The sequence below is a fragment of the Lasiosphaeria miniovina genome (genome assembly GCF_030549165.1).
Source record: "Lasiosphaeria miniovina strain SMH2392-1A chromosome Unknown B0T26scaffold_4, whole genome shotgun sequence".
Classification (NCBI taxonomy): Eukaryota; Fungi; Ascomycota; class Sordariomycetes; order Sordariales; family Lasiosphaeriaceae; genus Lasiosphaeria; species Lasiosphaeria miniovina.
Window position 1 is genome coordinate 1,773,660 of NW_026848223.1, and position 17,764 is coordinate 1,791,423.

General features: G+C 59.2%; 5 protein-coding genes across 5 annotated transcripts; 4 read left to right on the forward strand and 1 right to left on the reverse strand.

Moving 5' to 3' along the window:
• Window positions 1–172: 172 nt before the first annotated feature.
• Window positions 173–1,692, forward strand: B0T26DRAFT_292101 (uncharacterized protein). Its single transcript, XM_060434191.1, has 2 exons — window positions 173–1,629; window positions 1,683–1,692. Exon 1 carries the CDS (start codon window positions 458–460, stop codon window positions 1,469–1,471), a length of 1,014 nt encoding a protein of 337 aa, XP_060296045.1. The 5' UTR covers window positions 173–457; the 3' UTR covers window positions 1,472–1,629; window positions 1,683–1,692.
• A 2,875-nt stretch (window positions 1,693–4,567) lies between these two features.
• Window positions 4,568–8,581, reverse strand: B0T26DRAFT_675585 (uncharacterized protein; the record flags this gene model as incomplete). Its single annotated transcript, XM_060439847.1, has 4 exons — window positions 4,568–4,619; window positions 4,690–7,846; window positions 7,913–8,471; window positions 8,573–8,581. 4 exons carry the CDS (start codon window positions 8,579–8,581, stop codon window positions 4,568–4,570), a joined length of 3,777 nt encoding a protein of 1,258 aa, XP_060296046.1.
• A 938-nt stretch (window positions 8,582–9,519) lies between these two features.
• On the forward strand, window positions 9,520–11,000 carry B0T26DRAFT_292201 (uncharacterized protein). The gene is made up of 2 exons (XM_060434192.1): window positions 9,520–9,714; window positions 9,822–11,000. The coding sequence occupies exons 1-2, from the start codon at window positions 9,691–9,693 to the stop codon at window positions 10,968–10,970; spliced, it is 1,173 nt and encodes a 390-aa protein (XP_060296047.1). The 5' UTR covers window positions 9,520–9,690; the 3' UTR covers window positions 10,971–11,000.
• A 449-nt stretch (window positions 11,001–11,449) lies between these two features.
• Window positions 11,450–12,867, forward strand: B0T26DRAFT_292258 (uncharacterized protein). The gene is made up of 2 exons (XM_060434193.1): window positions 11,450–12,686; window positions 12,804–12,867. The coding sequence occupies exons 1-2, from the start codon at window positions 11,713–11,715 to the stop codon at window positions 12,832–12,834; spliced, it is 1,005 nt and encodes a 334-aa protein (XP_060296048.1). The 5' UTR covers window positions 11,450–11,712; the 3' UTR covers window positions 12,835–12,867.
• Window positions 12,868–14,205: 1,338 nt separating this feature from the next.
• B0T26DRAFT_751332 (uncharacterized protein) lies at window positions 14,206–17,085 on the forward strand (the record flags this gene model as incomplete). Its single annotated transcript, XM_060445365.1, has 1 exon — window positions 14,206–17,085. One exon carries the CDS (start codon window positions 14,206–14,208, stop codon window positions 17,083–17,085), a length of 2,880 nt encoding a protein of 959 aa, XP_060296049.1.
• Between the last annotated feature and the right edge of the window lie 679 nt (window positions 17,086–17,764).

Here is a 17,764-nt window from a genome sequence, read left to right on the forward strand (position 1 = left end):
TTTGCGCAGCTGCATGGTATCAATGTACAAGGGCCTTGGGTTGGCGAGTCGGCGAGCCACGCACGGAAAGGGTTAGCCACTTACACGTCGGGTAAGGGGAAGTTGGGAACTCTCAGGCGAAGAATCAGGGAACCGCAACTGCGCGGATATTGCTTGGTCTAAAAAGGGGTACATACAAAAGGTAGATAAGCGAAGGGAAGGAAGCCGTCATGCGGCCGCTCGTGTGCGGCCTGCGGTGAGCTAGGTAGTCGGTTGCGCAAGACGCGGCCCGCATCCATTATTGTCCACTGCTGTCACCCGTGGAGTTCAGTACGAAATCTTGGGGTGAAACAAGAGGAACGGAAATACCATGGATGTCAGTGGCGGACGGGGGTCGGGGGCCGGGAGATTCGGCCTGTTAGCTCGAGGGGATTAGGGCGAGGGAAGGGGAAAGGAGGGTAGTGTACAAACGGACTCTATGTTCCGTACCCCCTCCCCAGTCCACGCATCAATAACAAGGCACGAAGTCCACCGGAGTTCGGCCACTGTGGCCAATCGGCGAGGCATTCCCCAGACACTAGGATTCAGGAAGGCGGGCAGCTGGCGACAGACGTATGCAAGTCAATTGGAGTACCAGCGAGCTGGGTCCGGCCGAACACAGACACGCCATGGCCATGGGCATGGGCATGAGCATGGACATGGATTGTGGCTCTCTGCGACTCCGGGCGGCCGACTCAAGCAGGTCGTATTGTGTTCCAGCCTGGCCGCCTTGGCACTTCTGACGACCCTTGCTCTTCTCCGGCCTGCAGCAGCCACACACTCGGCTGTGCTGTGCTGCTGGCCCCTCAGTAACAGTTGGCATTTCGAGGCGGGGTTGCGTTACGCTGCGTTGTGTTTGCGCCTTGAGTGTTGTGTGCGGGCTGGTACCGGAGAAGGGAGAGCCGGAGCGGGGGCGGGTGGAGGGGGGAAAGTCGGTTGGATCGGGTGGCGCTGTCGGGAATCCCGAGAAATCGGGCTGAATGGAAGCAAAAAAAAAAAGGCAAACACGCCCAAGGCATCGAATACCTGGGATGGTGCAACGGCTTATCGCATCCATGGTGGGGGCAAGCCGGCAGGCCTGGGCGACTGGCTGCTCCTTCAAGTTCTGCTGCGGACTGCTGTTGGCTCCTTCCTCTGCCGCCGGCTGTTAGGTTCGTGTGCCCACCGGCCGCCCTGCTCCTTCCTTAGGTGCACAACGTGTCGTTGCCCGCACGCATGCATAGACGAGTTGCCGGCAGGCAACGGTTTGGCTTCGTTTCTTGTGGGGAAGGGACGGTACATGTACATGCAAGCACGCACACGCAGCTGCCTTCCCAGCTTTACTCCCGTCGGTTCCCTCAAACCTGTTGTGGCTTCGTGCCTTCGTGCCTTCGTGCCTACCTTCCTGCTGCCCGCAGCCCAGCACCTGGCCAATGGCTCCTCCCTCGGGGATACCAGGGAGTCTTTTATCTAACCTAGAAAGCTTGGTCAGCTCATCCTAGACTCCTAACAAGCGTCTTGGGACCTACTACGTGTCATGGAAAACAAACACCTCAACCAGGGAAGACTCTCGGCTGGCTGCATTCCCGAATCCCGTGCGGGTCGACGGTCCATTGGATTGACGGCCTCTTTGTCAGATACCTTGCCTACCTTACCTTGCTCTCTGTACTGACCTACCTAGGCAGCCTCAGCTAACAGGATCTGGCATGTACATGCACAGTACAGTCTATCGATGCATCATGGTGCAGCAGTGTAGTGCGTTAGCTGTTGACGCGACTGACGCGGCCCGACCACAATCACCGTCCATGGCCTGATGCGCTTCTGCCGCTCTACCTACGGATACCCTGGGCTGTCTTCCATTCATGCCTGACGGCCCCCTACGGTTCCTTACGGTTCCTGCCGGCAGGCTAGCTGGGTCCACATGGCCCGCCGACGCCGACGCCGACGCTGATCAACCATGCTTGCCGCTTCGTCATCCTGTCGGGGGAGGTGGGTCATCCTGTCGGGGGAGGTGGGGAAGGAGAATCGGTATTGCCTTCCGCCGTACAGGGTACCGACCTCTTTGGCCCGACGTCGTCTACGCTACTAATGTGCGTATACAACTTACCAACACGACACCCAGGTCGAATAGGCAGCCTTGCCCAGATACGAGCATGATGGCCGAAGAAGAGAGCAAACAAAAACCAGGGGATCGCTCCCATAGACAACGCTACCTACCTCGAGACTAGTGCCAGGCAGTCCGATCCTGACATGCATGGCGCCGGGTGGAATCTCGTCTGATGCATTGGTAGGAAGGGTTAACAGGTTTATCGCGTGAGAGAATCCCTGACTGGCATTCGATCTAGAAAACGTGAGCAGTAAGAATCTACCTAGCAGGCACCTGCCTAACAGCAGCTTGAAACTCGAACTTTTTACCACGTCCGATCACCGGGGTCTACAAAAGTGAAGCTAACAGCGGCGGCTACGCGAACCAACGGACAACCAACTGGCGCGAACTAGCAGCCAACTGGGCGCTCCGCGGCAGTAGCCCCTTCCGCCTTTGCTGGCCCGGGGTGAGGATTTGTCACACCTCGGACCAGAGTCACATGGAAGAGGCCAAGTGTGCTACGTCTCCAGCCAGCTGCTGTTGCTTCTGGCCTACCAGAAGCTGGGAGCATAGCACACAGTACATGGGGACGGGCCGGGGAAATCCCCCGGATACCCCCAGCTCGGAAGCGGAAGTGCCACACGTCCAACCATGGCCATATGAGGAAGGAGACAACCAACAAAGATACTGCACCAAACTTTGCCAGTGCCTGCAGGGCAAGTGCGAGTCAAACTCGTATTCATGGAGGCGGCAGACCAGGAAGCCAACCACTTAGCATGTGTCTGTTGGAAGATCGAAGCTTGGGCCTTGTTTGCGTAAGGTGTGTCCCACTCTTTATCCTGCTCCTCGGTCTCGCAATGCCAGGCTTATATATGTTTGATGCCAATATGGACGTCAGAACATCCCAGACAGGCAGACATTAGCGAGCCAGACTGTAGCGGACATTAGTGGCAAGTAGGTCTGACCCACGTGCATCAGGGCTGAGCTGCCTGTACCTCTGGCCCCGTGGTTTGGTTTGGCTCTCGTCTGTAGGTCTCCATGTCGTAAAGTCTTCCATCGATGACGGGGATTTGGGCTGGTATGCTAAGGGGCTCAGCCGTGCGTTCGAATGGTTGACTGCCGCAGATCCCAAAAGCTCCGAGGAAGAATGAAAGAACAAGGAAGGGAGCGCTGTTGTGCACCACGAGTAAGTTCACACAAGCTGTTCATCAACCGTCAAAAAATGACTACCTGCATTATGATGCACTTGGACGAGTACAGTAGCGGCATTATTACTGGTAGACGGGGTTTTGTGTTGCACGAGGTGCTAGGCCTCCGCTACGATTCGGCGATTTCCCTGCACCCTCCGGAGTACTTGGGCTTGTATAACCGCCGTATCTCTCTCACACAGGTCGTGTAGGGGTGGGGAGAGTCTAGAGAGATTTTCGTGGTGTTGTTTAAAGGGGGGGGGGGGGTTGACGGTTCGAATTCCCCTTTCTTATTGACCAATGCTGGATCCCGAGTAAACCAACTGACTCTTCGCCACCAACCAACCAACTAGCCATCTAGCCAACTAACCAGCCATCCGGCCAACCAACTAGCCATCTAACTAACCAACCACCTACCTCTGGTCATGGCTTTGCAGCCTCGCGGCAGGTAACCCGCACGGTAAGCAAGCCATGCCTGGACAGTTTGCGTGTTGGCTCTTTACCACCTAGACACATACGAAGGTCATATCATGGAGAGGAGGAACAATGCGCGGTGCTTGCATACCTAAGTTCCTAATCAAGGCAACAATGGAGAAAAGATCTAGTTGAATGCGTGGGCCTTTCTTTGTCACCACCTAGGTAAGGTACCGGGCATTGTGTTGCAAATCCAAGAGTAACTGTAGGTGCATATAGTATATTGCCGGCCTAAACAAGTATGTACATCTACCCAGGTCTAGTTGGTCGCATGTGCCAGTCGATCAATGTCCTCGCGGCCGCCATGACCCGACCCGACCTGCCTGCAACGTGGACAATCCCCAGCTATCGCTATGCTTCGACACATGCCCCCCCCTCCTCCCAAATACCTTACAGGCGTGTGAAATAGAGACAGCTAGCCGACAGCTAGCCGACAGCTAGCCATGATGAGGTCGAGATAGTAAGCTAAGAAATATGTAATTAGGTAAGGAAAGTTCCAAGGTAGACACCGTGACTTTCACAGAGTAGGCAGGTAGACGAGCCATAGTTCCCTTCCCTGCCACTAGTTGAAAGTCTAAGCATATCATATCATATCATTACCACGTCCGCGTCCAAACCGCCTTCCCTATTTTATTTGTATCAGATATTTTATTTCTGTCCATCTCTCTCTCTCTCTCTCTCTCCAAGACATGTATATACAAAAAAGACCACGAAAAAAACAAAGGGAAAAGTACCAAAAGAATTGTGTGGGTACGTGTGTGTTTGTAGGTATGCATATATGACATGATGTGACGTGAGGCGGGCGTGTAACATTTGTAAGAAACTAGCGGTGGGTAATGTGCTGGATGGCGGCCATCCACTTCTGCTCGTCGGCTCTGATGTGAGAAGGAGCGCGTTAGTATATAGTGATCAGACAGACACCAGTAGTGCAGAGAAAGGACTCACTTGTCAAACTTGAGCAGCTTCCCTAGCACGGGAACTAGCTGGGCGCGCAGCTTGTTGTCCTTTTGCTCGAGGAACTGCAGCAGGATGGTCTTGAGGTACATGGCGTCGGGGCTGGTGGAGGCGCCGTTCTGGGCGGCGGCGGCAGACCTGATGGAGGCCGAGTCGTCAAAGGAGCTGCGGCTCGACATGCTGACGGCCGTGGCGGCGGCGCTCGATAGCGACGGGGTGGCGGCGGATAGGGCTAGGCGGGCCTGCAGCGTCTTGGCCTCCTTGGAGAGCTTGTCGTAGCGCAGGCGGTAGTCGTCGAGGCCCTTGCGCAGGTCGGCCGTCTTCTTCTCGGCGTCGCGAGCCTGTTGCTCGGCGGCGTCGAGGGTCTGGCGCAGGTTGGCGACGGTGGCGCGCATGTCAGCGAGGTCGGCGTCGGCCGTGGCCTCGCGGGCCTCGAGCTCCTCGCGGCTGCGGCGCCACTCGCGCTCCTTGTAGTCGAGGTCGTCGCGCTCCGTCTGCAGCTGCTTCTGCTCGCGCTCGAGGTCGCGGATGCGCTGGCGCAGGTCCTCGGCCTCGCGGGTGCGGCGGCGGGCGAGCGCGCTGGCCTCGTCTTCGAGCCGGTCGCGCTCCTCGACGGCCGCTTCCATGCGCCCGCGCATCTCGCGCACCTTGGCCTCGGCCCGCTCGTCGACGTCGGCCAGCAGCCGCCGCATCGTCTCCGTGTCGCGCGTGCGCTCGCTCAGCAGCCGCCGCGCCTCAGCCAGTTCCTCGTCGAGCGCCTCGCACTGGCCCTGGCTCTCCTTGAGCTGGATGCCCACCTCGGCCGCCTGGTCGCGCATGCTGCCCAGCAGGCTCTGCGCGCTGGCGTACTGGCCGGCCTTGAGGTCCGCCTCCTCGCGCAACGCGTCGTGACCTCGCCGGAGCTGCGCCACCTCGTCTTCCAGCTTCTTGATCTGCGGCCGGAGGTGCGACGCCTCCTCCTGCACGCGCTGCAGCTCCCGCGCCGTCTTCTCCTCCTTGGCCGAGAGCTCGATCTTCTCGGCCTCGGACCGCCGCAGGTCGCGCCCGGCCACGCGCTTCTCGTCCTCGAGCCGTAGCCGCGCGTTGGTCTCGGCCGCCAGCTTATCGTGCAGCCCCTTGACCTCTGCCTCGCGGTCGGAAGCCAGCCGCTGTGTGCGTGCCAGCTCCGTCTTGAGGTCCTTCTCGCGCTTCTCGAGCCCGCGCAGCTCCGTGTTCTTAACCGCTAGCTCCTCGCGCGTGGTCTTGAGCGCCGCCGACTCCAGCCTGAGGCTCTTAAGCTCGGGCTGCGCCTTCTGGAGCACCTCGCGCAGGTCTGTGAGGTCCTTGTACCGGGCCTGCGCCAGCTGCTGCGCCGCTGCAATGTCCGAGTGCAGGGTTGACGACTTGGAATCGAGCTTTTCGAATTCCGCCTTGAGAGAGTCGTACTCGCTCTTGAGTTTCGTGTTCGTCTCCTTGGCAGCTGACGCCTCGCCCTCGACCTTTTCGAGGTCTGCGATGCGCTTTTCCAGCATCTTCTGCTGGGCCTTGGCTGCCGCCGCCCCTGCCTCGACCTTTTCAAGCTCGGCGATACGCTCCTCCAGCGTCTTCTTCTCGGCCTTGAGTTCCTTCACCTGATTCTTGGTCTCCACGAGGTCGCCGGAGAGGGTCAAGAAGTTGTCTTGCAGAAACTCGTTGTCCTCGCATGTCTTTTGCGCCTTTGCTAGTTGGCCTAAGAAGGCTTCTATGCGCCGGTCCTTGCTCGCGAGCTCGTCATGAAGGCGCGTCAGCTCCGTCTGCAACTCCCCGCTCACCGAGCCCTCGGCTGGTGAAAGGGGTGGCTGGTCTCCGGCTGATATATCGTTCGAAGTGGTATCCAAGGCGGCCGTAGACCCTGTTGTAGCACCGCCCTTCTTCTTCTTCTTGTTCTTCTTCTTGGAGCCGCCGCCGCCGCCGCCGCCGCCGCCGCCGATTGTAACTGGAGTAGCCGGAGGTGCGAGAGTTGTATCCGTAAACACATTCGCAAGGGCTGCTGGCGGTAGGGAGTCAATCTTTGTTCGATAGGTTTCGAACATGGCTTTCATGGCTTGCTTGGCGCTCTGGTCCTTTTTCAACAAGTCAAGCTCCGCTGCCAACTTGTTGCACTTTGCCTCCAGGTCCGCCTTCGCCTTCTCCAGCTTCCACTTCTCCTCGCTCTCCGCCAGATTCTCGGGCTTGAACAAGTTGACGGCGTTTGTAAGCATGACCGACTTTGCTTCCAAAGCTGCGGCCGCGTCATTCTTTTCCCTTTCTAGCCGGGCTTCAGCCTCGCTCAGAGCTGTGGCCGCGTCCTTCTTCTCCTTTTCTAGCCGGGACTCGGCCTCACTCAGAGCATCGGCCGCACTCTTCTTCTCCAACTCGAGCTGTGACTCGACCTCTTTCAACCGGGATTGCGACTTTTCAAGACGGTCGGTTAGCGAAGCAATCTCGGCCTTCTTGGCCTCGAGCTGAGTCTCGACCGAGCCCTTGACCGCGACAACGTCTCTCGATTCGCTCAGCTCTCGGGCCGTCGACTCGAGGCTCTCGACAAGGCTGGCGCTGTTTTCCTTGGCCAGCAGCAGCTCTTCTCTCAGGTTCTGGATTTCGGTGTGCAGCTTTTGAATCTCGCCCGACTGCTTGTCGACTTCGGCCCGCAGCTGCGGCATCTCGGTGTCGTATGAAAAGAAGTCGGAGCCGCCCTCGGCTTCGGAGCCCTCTTCGGCCTTGGGCTTGGGTGAGAAGACGGACATGACGCGCGCCACTGGGGACTTGCTTGCCGATGGCGCCCGCGAGTGTTGGGTTTCAGCCGGGGCACTTTGTTCCACCGTTGTCGTCTCTTCAGCTTTGGAAGTAACGTCTTCGGCGGCGGCGGCCCTCTTGTCCTTGTCCAGCTTGAGTACGGCAACCTCGTCCCTCAGGGTAGCTAGCTCCTCGTCTGCGTCGTCGGCCTTCTTCTTGTACGAGTCCTTCTCAATCGACACGCGCTTGAGCTCTTCCATGACCATGTCGCTCTTCAGGTTAAGCTGGTTGAGGTATTCGACGAAGGCATCCGTGTCCTTGATCGAGGTCAAGGGAGAGTTCTCCTTAAGAGCCTTCTCGAACGGCTCGATGGACGTGGCGCGGCTGTGCGCGATGCGATAGGAGCGGAGGAGTTCTGCAACTATTAGTTAGAGGGAAAGGGTGTGTGGCTGGTGGTGGAAGCGAGAGTGAGGGCGCCAACCTGGATAAGTCTTCTCCAGCTTCTCCAGCTTCCGTAGTTTGGTGCGGACGTCGGGAGAGAGCTCTGCTGAGACGGGGGCTGATGCCGACGTTTGTTTTACGCCTGTTTTCTCTGCATCTGCCGTAGCCGGCTCGCCGTTGGCTGCTCCGTCCTTTTGCGAGCCAGTGCCATCTTGGGAGGGAGTGGCAGTGGCAGTGGCCGACTGTGCCGCGTCCTGTGCGGCGGCGTCCTTGTCAGCCGGAACGGGCGTAGCCACCCGGGCAGGAGTGGGGACCTCGTCGTCGTCGATGACAAAGGCAGCCTCGAAGACGGCAGGGTCGGGGTTGGAGGATGCCGCATCGGCTGAGCCACTAGCATTAGAGTCTTTGGCCTCGCTAGGCTTGCGCGGCCGTGGCTTCCGGGCTGGGGACTGTGTTCCGGCGCCGCTCAAGGATCTTGCACGCGACGTCGAGCCGGAGCGGCGCGTCGAGTCAGTCGCGGGCTTGGGGGTATTCTCGACATTGGCCTTGTGTCGAGCCTGCTCCTCGGCAATGGTGCGGTCGATCGTGTTCCGGAGTCGCTGCATCGTGGTCGTCGAGGTTAGCTGCCTTAGTTAAGACGGCAAGAGGAGCGCTGCGGCAGCGATTGAAGACGACGCTTTGACAGGAATTGTCTGCCTACCTGGAACATGATGGGCTATTGGAGTCTTGTTCACTGGCAACCGGTTGAGAAGCCACGATAGCGAAAATAAAGAATGCAGCGAGCGGGATCGTCAACGCATGCACCGGAAGTCATGGGTGTTTGGCCCCAATGCCCAAACTAAAAACGAAATTCTGCAATGGCAAGATGTAGGGCCATGCACTGCTCATACACAGAGCAGTCTCGCTGACAATATGGGACTTCCTATTCAGAAAGCACCCAGAAATGTTGCAGTTTCTAAACTTTTTTCAGTGCGGCTGGAAACTATCCGTAGAAGCCACTTGTAACAAGTGACCAACCAGCCTTCCATTCTGAGCCGCGCCAAGACGCTGGTCCTTCCTAACGAAGAGAGCCTTGGGCTGTCAGGGGTAAGGGGCCCCTGCGGCGAGGCTAGCACAAGCCCGATTTCCGTACCAGTTTACAAGTTCCGAAGAACAAAGACAACAGGGAACCCAAAATGATGCGCCCGTCTTGAATAATAACTATGGTTCCAGATAGTGTGGATATTTATTTCCAATATCCTCTAGTTTTAGACTACATACTGTGTATATCACCTGGTCTACTAGCATACCCTCTCTCACCAAAGCCGTGGCCGGGTTTCTCTTCATGAAATGGGCGAAGACGCCTGGCGAGTCATTCTGGTGTATGGGGCGCTTGGAGACAGCAACAGCTAGCCTGTTCACTTGAACATACACTAAGTAGAGGCCTGTGCTCGGTACTCCATAACACGGATCCGTACGGAAGTAGCCGTTAGACATTTCGACCAAATATTGGTTTAACCGCTTGATGAGGTCACCGTGCACAAGCTTTCTGTTCTTCCCGCCAGTTGGTTGGTCTGGGCCCACGCTGTCATCGCTGCTGCTCGTCGGAGCATGCCCTAAAAAAACACTTTACAGCGTGCTCCGTTCAGAGGGTCCGGTCCATTGCGTCGCTGACCTGCTTTTTCCTGCCGAAATCGCCGCCCTCTCGCGGGGCAGAAGAGGGCTGCCGTCTGCATCCACTGCTACCGTCGACAGCTAAAGAATATTTGCGACGCAGCTTCGAGTTTTTTGCTGCCGCGCCGACACGGCAACCGCGCCAACACGGCAACAGCAAGCAACATGGTCTCGTTCTGGCCATGGAAGGTATGCGCCACATCTTTCTTCTCTTCCTCTTCATGACAGACCTACGGAGTAGTTCTAGGTAGAATTGCCTTGGCGGAGAGCTGACTTTTCCCCCGTTGGACCTGCAGCGCGACGACTCTTCCCCGGCGTCGTTTGAGAAGACGCTCTCGACGCTGTCGACCAAGATCGCCGCCACCCAGGCACAGCTCGACAAGGCCCGCGCAACCCTCCGACGGGTCAAGGTTCTCTCGACGCTCTACCTGGGCTTCGCGTACCTGGTGTACACTATCGTGCTCCTGCTGGTCCTCGGATGGCAGAACATGGGCACTCTGGAGTGGACGGGCGTGACGGGCGGGCCTGTGTTGATCTACCTCGTCCGCGCCGCCTCGTCCGCTGTCTTCAACTATCGCATCGACCGCCTCAGCGCGCGCCTCGAGGCCCACCAGACGGAGCGCGCCAAGACCATCCAGAAGCTCAAGGACGCAACCAAGTACGACTCGACCCTCGAGCTGCTGGAGAAGTACGGCGGGCCCGAGAACAAGGCCAAGAAGGGCAAGAAGAAGGGCGGCCCCGACGGTGACGACAACAGCAGCAATGATGAGAACAGGGGCAAGCAGGGCCAAGGAAGGCTGCCGAACCGCACCAACGTACCGCCACCACCCACGGCCAACATTCAGCGATCACCCATCCCGTCAAACCTGAGCACGCCCCAAACACGACCTCGTTCGGCCCTGGGCACCCCAGCCGGGCAGAACTCGCCGCCACCCGAGGCACTGGACGCCTCGGCCGAGTTCGCGCCCAACGCCTACGATGGACGGCCCCCGTCGTCTCCGGCGTCGTACACGCAGTACCCGCCCGCGCCCGTGTTGCCGGCGGCCGAGTCGCACTGGTACGACCGGATCCTGGACACGCTGCTAGGCGAGGACGAGACAGCGGCCAAGAACAAGATCGTCCTGATCTGCGGCCGCTGCCGGCTGGTCAACGGGCAGGCGCCGCCGGGAACCAAGTCGCTCGCCGACCTCGGCACGTGGAAGTGCATGGCCTGTGGTGCCGTCAACGGCGAGATGGACGAGGGGAAGCGCATCGTCCAGGAGGTGCTCGGACGTCGCTCCGCCGTCGGTGCCCAGGCATCCGCGGCGGCTACAGATGACGACGATGACGCGGCCGAGGATGCCGCCGGAAACTCGAGCGACGTGATCGAGGTCGACAAGTACGACGCCTCCTCGGGGATCCCTGAAGGCTCCCGGAGACGCAAGGGGAAGAAACAGCAAAACTGATTGATATACGCGGATACACCACTTCTATTTTTCTATTTGGCTGCATTCATGGGGGCAATCTACCTGCTGCTGTCGCCGGTCTCTTTTGTTAGGTTTTGCGCGGTTTTCTTCGTTGATACCACCTCGAGGCTACATAGGCTATGTAGACCGGTACTCGGTTCTATTTTCTTGCCGCTGACATCGCTGTTACGGCTGGGTTCTCTTGCCGTTGACATCGCTGTTACCGCTGGGTTCTTTGTGAGTGATCATCTTACACTGTGAATACCTGCTTCCCGTTGCATTTTAGCATCAAGTGTCTCCAAGATTCCGCAACTCGGGAATATCAACAGCGGGATTGTGCTCTGGGGAATGTTAAATTAGCAAGGAGAACAGGGCATTAGTCAGCAGCGGTGGCCTCTTTGTCTGGGATGCTCCTACTGACAACAAAGGGTTCTGCGATCTCTGTTTTACTCGGCAAGCACACGGTACCGGAACACAATAGGGGGTTTCCTTGGTGGAAGCAGAGCAAGCTATGCTGCGGCTTTGTCTGCAAGCAATAGCGTCGTGACTCGTGGGTATTCTGGAGACTAGACGGGTATATGGCCACGTACCGGCCGTTCTTGAAATTTTTTTATATAAATGGGCCGAATTGTCCGTCTTGGGATTAGCAATCATCATCCTCGTCACCGCTCTCGACTTGCAGCGGGTCTGCATAAGACTCACGCCGCGCTCCATCGAACTTCGGTCAATTAACACAGCCAAGATGACTGTCACCTGCACGCTCTGCGGCGGCAGCTGCGCAGACGAGTGCTTTGCGAAGCACAACGGGGGGGACAACGGCGACTTCTCGTGCCACAACCCCTCGTGCAATCTGCACAAGGGTAGCACTATCAACTACAAGAAGATGATCTACCCCTGTTCCGAGCTCGGGCGCCTGAAGAGGGAGTCAGGGGCTAACAAGGTCCACTATAACCACCCCGGCGATAAATCTGACGACGTCGGCGGGAAGCGGCGGCAGCGGCGCGCGGCAACGGGGCTCGACAAGGCGTTCGAAGACCTGAACATCGACGAGGACTCGTACGTGGAGCGGGTGCGGCGGAAGCGGCGCGAGTCTGCAGCCCCCGCCGAGTTCGGCGCCGCGTACCCCAAGTCCGGGCCCATTTACACCGAGGCCAAGCAGGACCGCGGGCGCGCCGCCGCCGACAAGTACTTTGGCCCGGCCCGGTTCCCGACGCGCCCGCCCGGGTACGACCCCGGCGCCGCTGGATACCCCCCCGACCGGGTCCGCGACTGGGGCTGCGGCGCCGACACTGCGACGCGTGGCCGTCCGCCTTCCCGTGTTGTTGGTGATGATGATGATGATGATGATGATGATGATGATGATGATGATGATGATGATGGCGACGACGAGGCCGCGTACAAGCCGACTCAGCGGCCGGGACGCTCGCGCTCGCGCTCGCGCTCTCGACGGCTGTCTTCGTTAGGCGATGATGGTGGTGATGATGACAAGCGCCGCTGGAGGAGACCAGGCCAGCCGGACCCAAACGCGCCGTGCTACCGCCGCCCAAGCTCCGCGTACGACCGCGACGGGTTCACGTTCACGCACATCGGCAAGCCGGACAGAGAGGAGGAGGACAGGAAGCGGAAGCAGGCCAAGTGGGCCCAGGTCAAGATCGAAATGCAGGCTCAGGAAAACAAGGAGCGTCGTGATGAGGATAGAAAGAGGAGGTCGGGGAGGTAATTACCTAACTTGCCCCCTTGTGTCCTTTTTCTTCTTTTTTTTTTCCTACCCCCTTTCCCCCCCTTTTCCCCTCTTTTCCTTCTTTCCTGGTTTAAAACCTAACAAATAAAAAGTACAAAAACAGATCGGCAACCGGCATACTAAATTGATAAATATAATTCGTATGGTATAATTAAGTTCTCCCTTTTCCTCGTTTCTTTTTCCTGCGTGTCACATTCCCCTTTCCTTGCTTTTCTTTGTTTTCTTTTGCGTTTCAAAGCTTACAAAAGGAAAGGCGAATAACGACTTCAGAGAGCTTCCAGCCAAATCAGCAGCTAGCCAAATCAGCAGCCAGCCAATTAGATTCGTGAGTGAAATTCGTGTGTCTTGCATTTCCCGCCTTTTCTGCTCCTGTTCCATGACTTAAATCCATTACATCACCTCTGGGCTCTTGAGCGGGACAATTCGCATCATGGACCGAATAGAAATCCAAGTAAAAAACTCTGAAGGACATGTGCCCGATTCTTTAAATAGCATTGTGATTTTATGGCTTTGATTCGTAGATTCTGCGTCTGGCGGCGTGTTTCAGAAGTGCACTTTCAGCGAGAAGTGCACTTTCAGCGTGTACCTGAGTAGCTGAGACAAGAGAGCGACCACGTCGACACCTAGGGTGCCTGACTGCCTGAGCTGTTGCTTACTTGGCTGGTTTCTCCGCCAAGAGCCACAGGTTAGCAGGACGTCAGGTAGAATTGTGTTTTACTGTCGGGTGTTTCAGTTTGCCGGGGGACGGGCCGGTGGGCAGGACGGTGACCTCTTCCGTCTCACCACGTAGCTGCCCGCCGTGGAGCCGAGGTGGTGGGCAAGTCAGGAGCCGCTCCGATATCTGCCTCACCCTATCCGACGCCCAATTAGGACGTGCAAGCGCTGCAAAAGTTGCCACGCGTTTAATTAACCAAAATGCCCGGTGTTCGCGTCGGATACCTACGAGTTCGTCGATGATGAAAGTGCACCACACACGGGCAGCCGAAGCCTGACGGTGTGTTGGCACGCTACTGGCCAGCAACCGCTTCCCTCCGCCCTGCCCAGTCGGCTACTGGCACTGGGCACCACCACACCACCACCTCACCTCGGCCCCATGGCGACCTGACCACGGTTGCCACTTGGGCTGCAATTGCAGACCAAAGCTCTGCAACTTTTTCAATCTTCATTTCCAAACAAAACCCCCCGGCCCCTTATTTGAGTCTCGCCGTCCTGGCCGAGCTCTTCTCTGTTTCTTCTCCTTCCTCTTTCTCTGCTACCCAGCAATCGCACCAGCACATTCAAACACACCCACACAGTTTTCAGAGTCGTCAGGATGGTTATTTTAAATTTTCCACGCCGACTCCTCCACTACCACACCGCCGCCGCCGCCATCACCAATGCCAACACCCCAGACCCTCTCCGCCATTCTTCTAATACGAGCAGCAGCAGCAGCAGCAGCAGCAGCAGCAGCAGCAGCAGCAGCAGAAGCAGAGCTACACGCGACCCCAACACAATATGGATCCCTGGGACCCCTCCCATGCCAACGCCGACACCATCGCCGTCGACAACAATGACGGCAATACCACTGCCCCCACGACGGACTGGGACTCCGGCGATAGCGAGGGGGTTGACTATGTTTACAAGGCCAGGAGGAGGAGCTTTGAAAAAGGCTCTGCCAAGGCCATCAAGAGCAGCCCCCCGGGACGGCAGAGATCACCGCGAGGCCGAGCCAAGGTCCTCGCAAAGGGCATCGCCATCCGCTGCACATGCGGAGCGGCTGAGGCGGCGGCGGCGGCGGCGGCGGCTCGTCGGGCGGCCGGCCACGGTGGTGGCTACCACAGCAACAACGAGTCGACCGCTTTCGAGGATGATGACACTGATGTCGAGGAGAATCACACGGAGCATGCGTGCTACGGTGCTGCCGCCGCAGACGCCGCCAAACAAGGTCATGGTCGCCGACTCTCTGCGCACCGCCGAGGAGGCCGCCGCGGCAGCACAGAGGCGGAGCGCGAGGATACGGGCGAGGATGGCACTGGCAAGGACCGCGGCGTCGGAAACGGCGGGCGCGGTGATGGTGGCGGCGGCGGGAAGAAGATGACGTCGCCCAGCGGGAAGAAGCTGCCCAGCAAGAACAGGAAGCGGACCCCCTACATCGAGGAATACCCCGGCGAGCCGCGCCGGCCCGTGATCCTCCTGAGAGAGCACAAGCTTCCCCGCAGGTTTTCCACCTCGGATGCGAAGCGCGTGCGCGATCTCGAGGATGGCCCGGCCTCGGTGTCGGGGGGTTCGCGAGGGAGGTCCCCTCCGTCGTTCGCAGGGAAGCGTCTGCCACCGGCGTGGGCGGCGTCGTCTTCGCCGACCCACAAGTCACCAAAGCACCAGATCCTAATCAACGCCGCCAAGCACCGGTCCGACGTCGACGACAGCTCGCAGTCCGAGTCGGAGCGCGAGCCCACCACGCCACGCCACCGCCGCCGCCAGCATCAGCAACACCCCGGCCACGTTGACGGCGGGGCTGGGCACACGTCGACGGCGGCTGGCACTGCCATTCCCGTGCCGGCTTCCACCGTCGCCCGGAGCTCTGCCTGGACCAGCCACTACAGCCGCGAACAGCAAGAGCCGCAGTACTCGTCGTCGTGGCCGATGCAGAGCGGAGCCCACTACCCACGAAACACCAGCCGCAAGAGACGCAGCAGACACTACGACCAGGGTGGTGACGACGTTGTCGGTGGCGGCGGCTACGAGAGCGAGGACGAGAGCGACGACCAGCTCTCAGCACGCCGCCGCGACCGCAACCACGGCACTCGCCACCCCCACCACCAACACCACTACGACAACCCCGACGAGGAGGACAGGGACACGGACACACTTGCTAACAGCACTGGCGTCGCTGAAAACGCACGCCAGGCTCGGCAACGGCCTCACGCATCTCCTCCCCCGCCGCCGATCCACATCAAGGCGCCGCACCGGCGGCCGCGGCAGCACTCGCCGCTGCGGCCCGTGACGGTGGCCAGCCGGCGCAGCTTCGCCACTGGCGCCAGGGGCCGGTCGCCGACGGGCACCGAGTTCTGCGAGATCTGGCGCGGCCGCCCCGAGGACTGGGAGTCGCCCTACAACTCGGACCTCGAGGTCGGCGGCGGCGGCGACGACGACGACCCGGGCCTGCTGCTGCTGGACGAAACGCCACGGCACCAGCCCGCCCTGCTGCCCCCGCCCGCCCTGCTGCCGCCCCCGCCCGCCCCGTCCACGCGCCGCTCGGCCTCGAGGACTACGCTGGGAAGGGGCGGGGCAAAGTCGCTGCTGTCCACGCGCCGGTCGTTCTCGCGGTCGCGGTCGCGCTCGCGATCCCTCGCGCCAGCCCGCTCGAGGGGCCGCTCCAGCCGCCGAAGGATCGTGGCAACGCCGGCGCCGGCGGTGGCGGCCGAGTATGTCGACGCCAGCGGCATGGAGCTCGGGCCGTTTCTGCTGCTCGACGGGCCGCCGTGCGCGTCGCCATCGCCACTGCTGCCCGAGACGAGGAGCCGCTCGGTGCTCTCGCGCGGATGGGGCCTCGAGCAGGACCCGGACCTTGACGGCGAGTGGGAGCGGCAGCGCAGGCTCGTGCGGCGGGAGCCGTCGCGCGGCAGCCCCCGCAACCTCGAGTCGGCGACTCCGCCGCTCGCCGCCTGGGAGCTGGAGATCCTGCCGCCGCGGCGACGGCGCGAGGACGTCCGGCCGTCGCGCCGGTGGACCATCGACAGCCACTACCCTGACGCTGGAAGCTACTACAACGTGGCTAACTTCGACTTTACCCACAACAACAACAACAGCTATGACGGCGGCTACAATCACCACAGAACCTTGAACAATATCAGCAATAATTACCCCCCCCACCACGACCAGTACAACGACATACCCTTCAACTTCAACGCCAGCAACGCCATCGCCCCCATGCCCATGTTTGCCGAGCCTGAGGTTATCATCACTGCCACAGCTCCCGTTCCTGCACCACCACCACCACCACCACCACTACCAGCAGCTCCGCCCCAACTAAACTTGCGCGGCGGCGGCGACGACGGTGGAAACAGCAACGGCACTGGCACCGGCAGCGCCTGGCGCCGCGGCGTGTCGCGCGGGCCCGTCTTCTTCGCGGCCCGCCGCACGCGCGAGTTCCTGTGCCCGCAGCCCAAGCGCGCCGCCCCGTCGGCGCGCTTCAACTTTGACGCCTGGGCTACCACGCGCAGCTCGCTGGCTCTGCCGCTGCTGTCTACTGTTGGTGGTAGTGGAGGTAGTGGAGGTAGTGGAGGTGGTGGAGGTGGTGGAGGTGGTGGGAGTGGTGTGGGAAGGCAGAGGGGTGGGCTGGCGGCCGCTTCGAGGTCCGCGCTGTCGCTTGCTGCTTCTGCTGCTTTTCTTTGAGTTTCTGACTGGTTTGTTGGCCAATGGGGAGAATTGGAGGGGTTGGGGGGATGAAAAGGAGATGGAGATGGAGGTTGAGGATGGAGGCATGAAGAGGTTGAGGTTGAGGTTGAGGTTGAGGTTGGAGGATGGAGAATGGAGAATGGAGAATGGAGACAGAATGAAGAGGCTGAACTAACATCTGTTTCGGTTGTCCAGGAGAAAGACGACAGAAGGGTGTGGAAAAATCGTGACAGCGAAAGGCGAAAAGAAGACAAAAAGGAACCGAGTTGTATTTCGGGCGTTTGGGCGTTTGGGAGTTTTGGGGTTGGGTATTTACTTGTTTTGGTGGGGAGGTCGTTTGCTTGTTTTGCTGAAGGAGACGGCGGAGAAGAGAAGAAAGAGAAGAGAAGAGGAAGAAGAAGAATAAGAATAAAATAAACAAGAACGCTAGAAAGAGGAGGACTGAATCACTTTGAGGCTGCTAATGGTCATGATTATGGGTATACACGACGGCGGAGTTTTGCGCTTAGAGAGATTGGCACCACATAGCCCGTTTTTGCTTTTTCTTTTATTCCTTTTCACTTTTGGATTTACTTTTGCTTTTGCTTTTGGGCTTCTCGGCTATTTCCCAGGTCCTAATTGGCGTCCTTCGGGGGGGGTATGGCCGGGCACCAGCAACGCTCTTTAGACAGATATA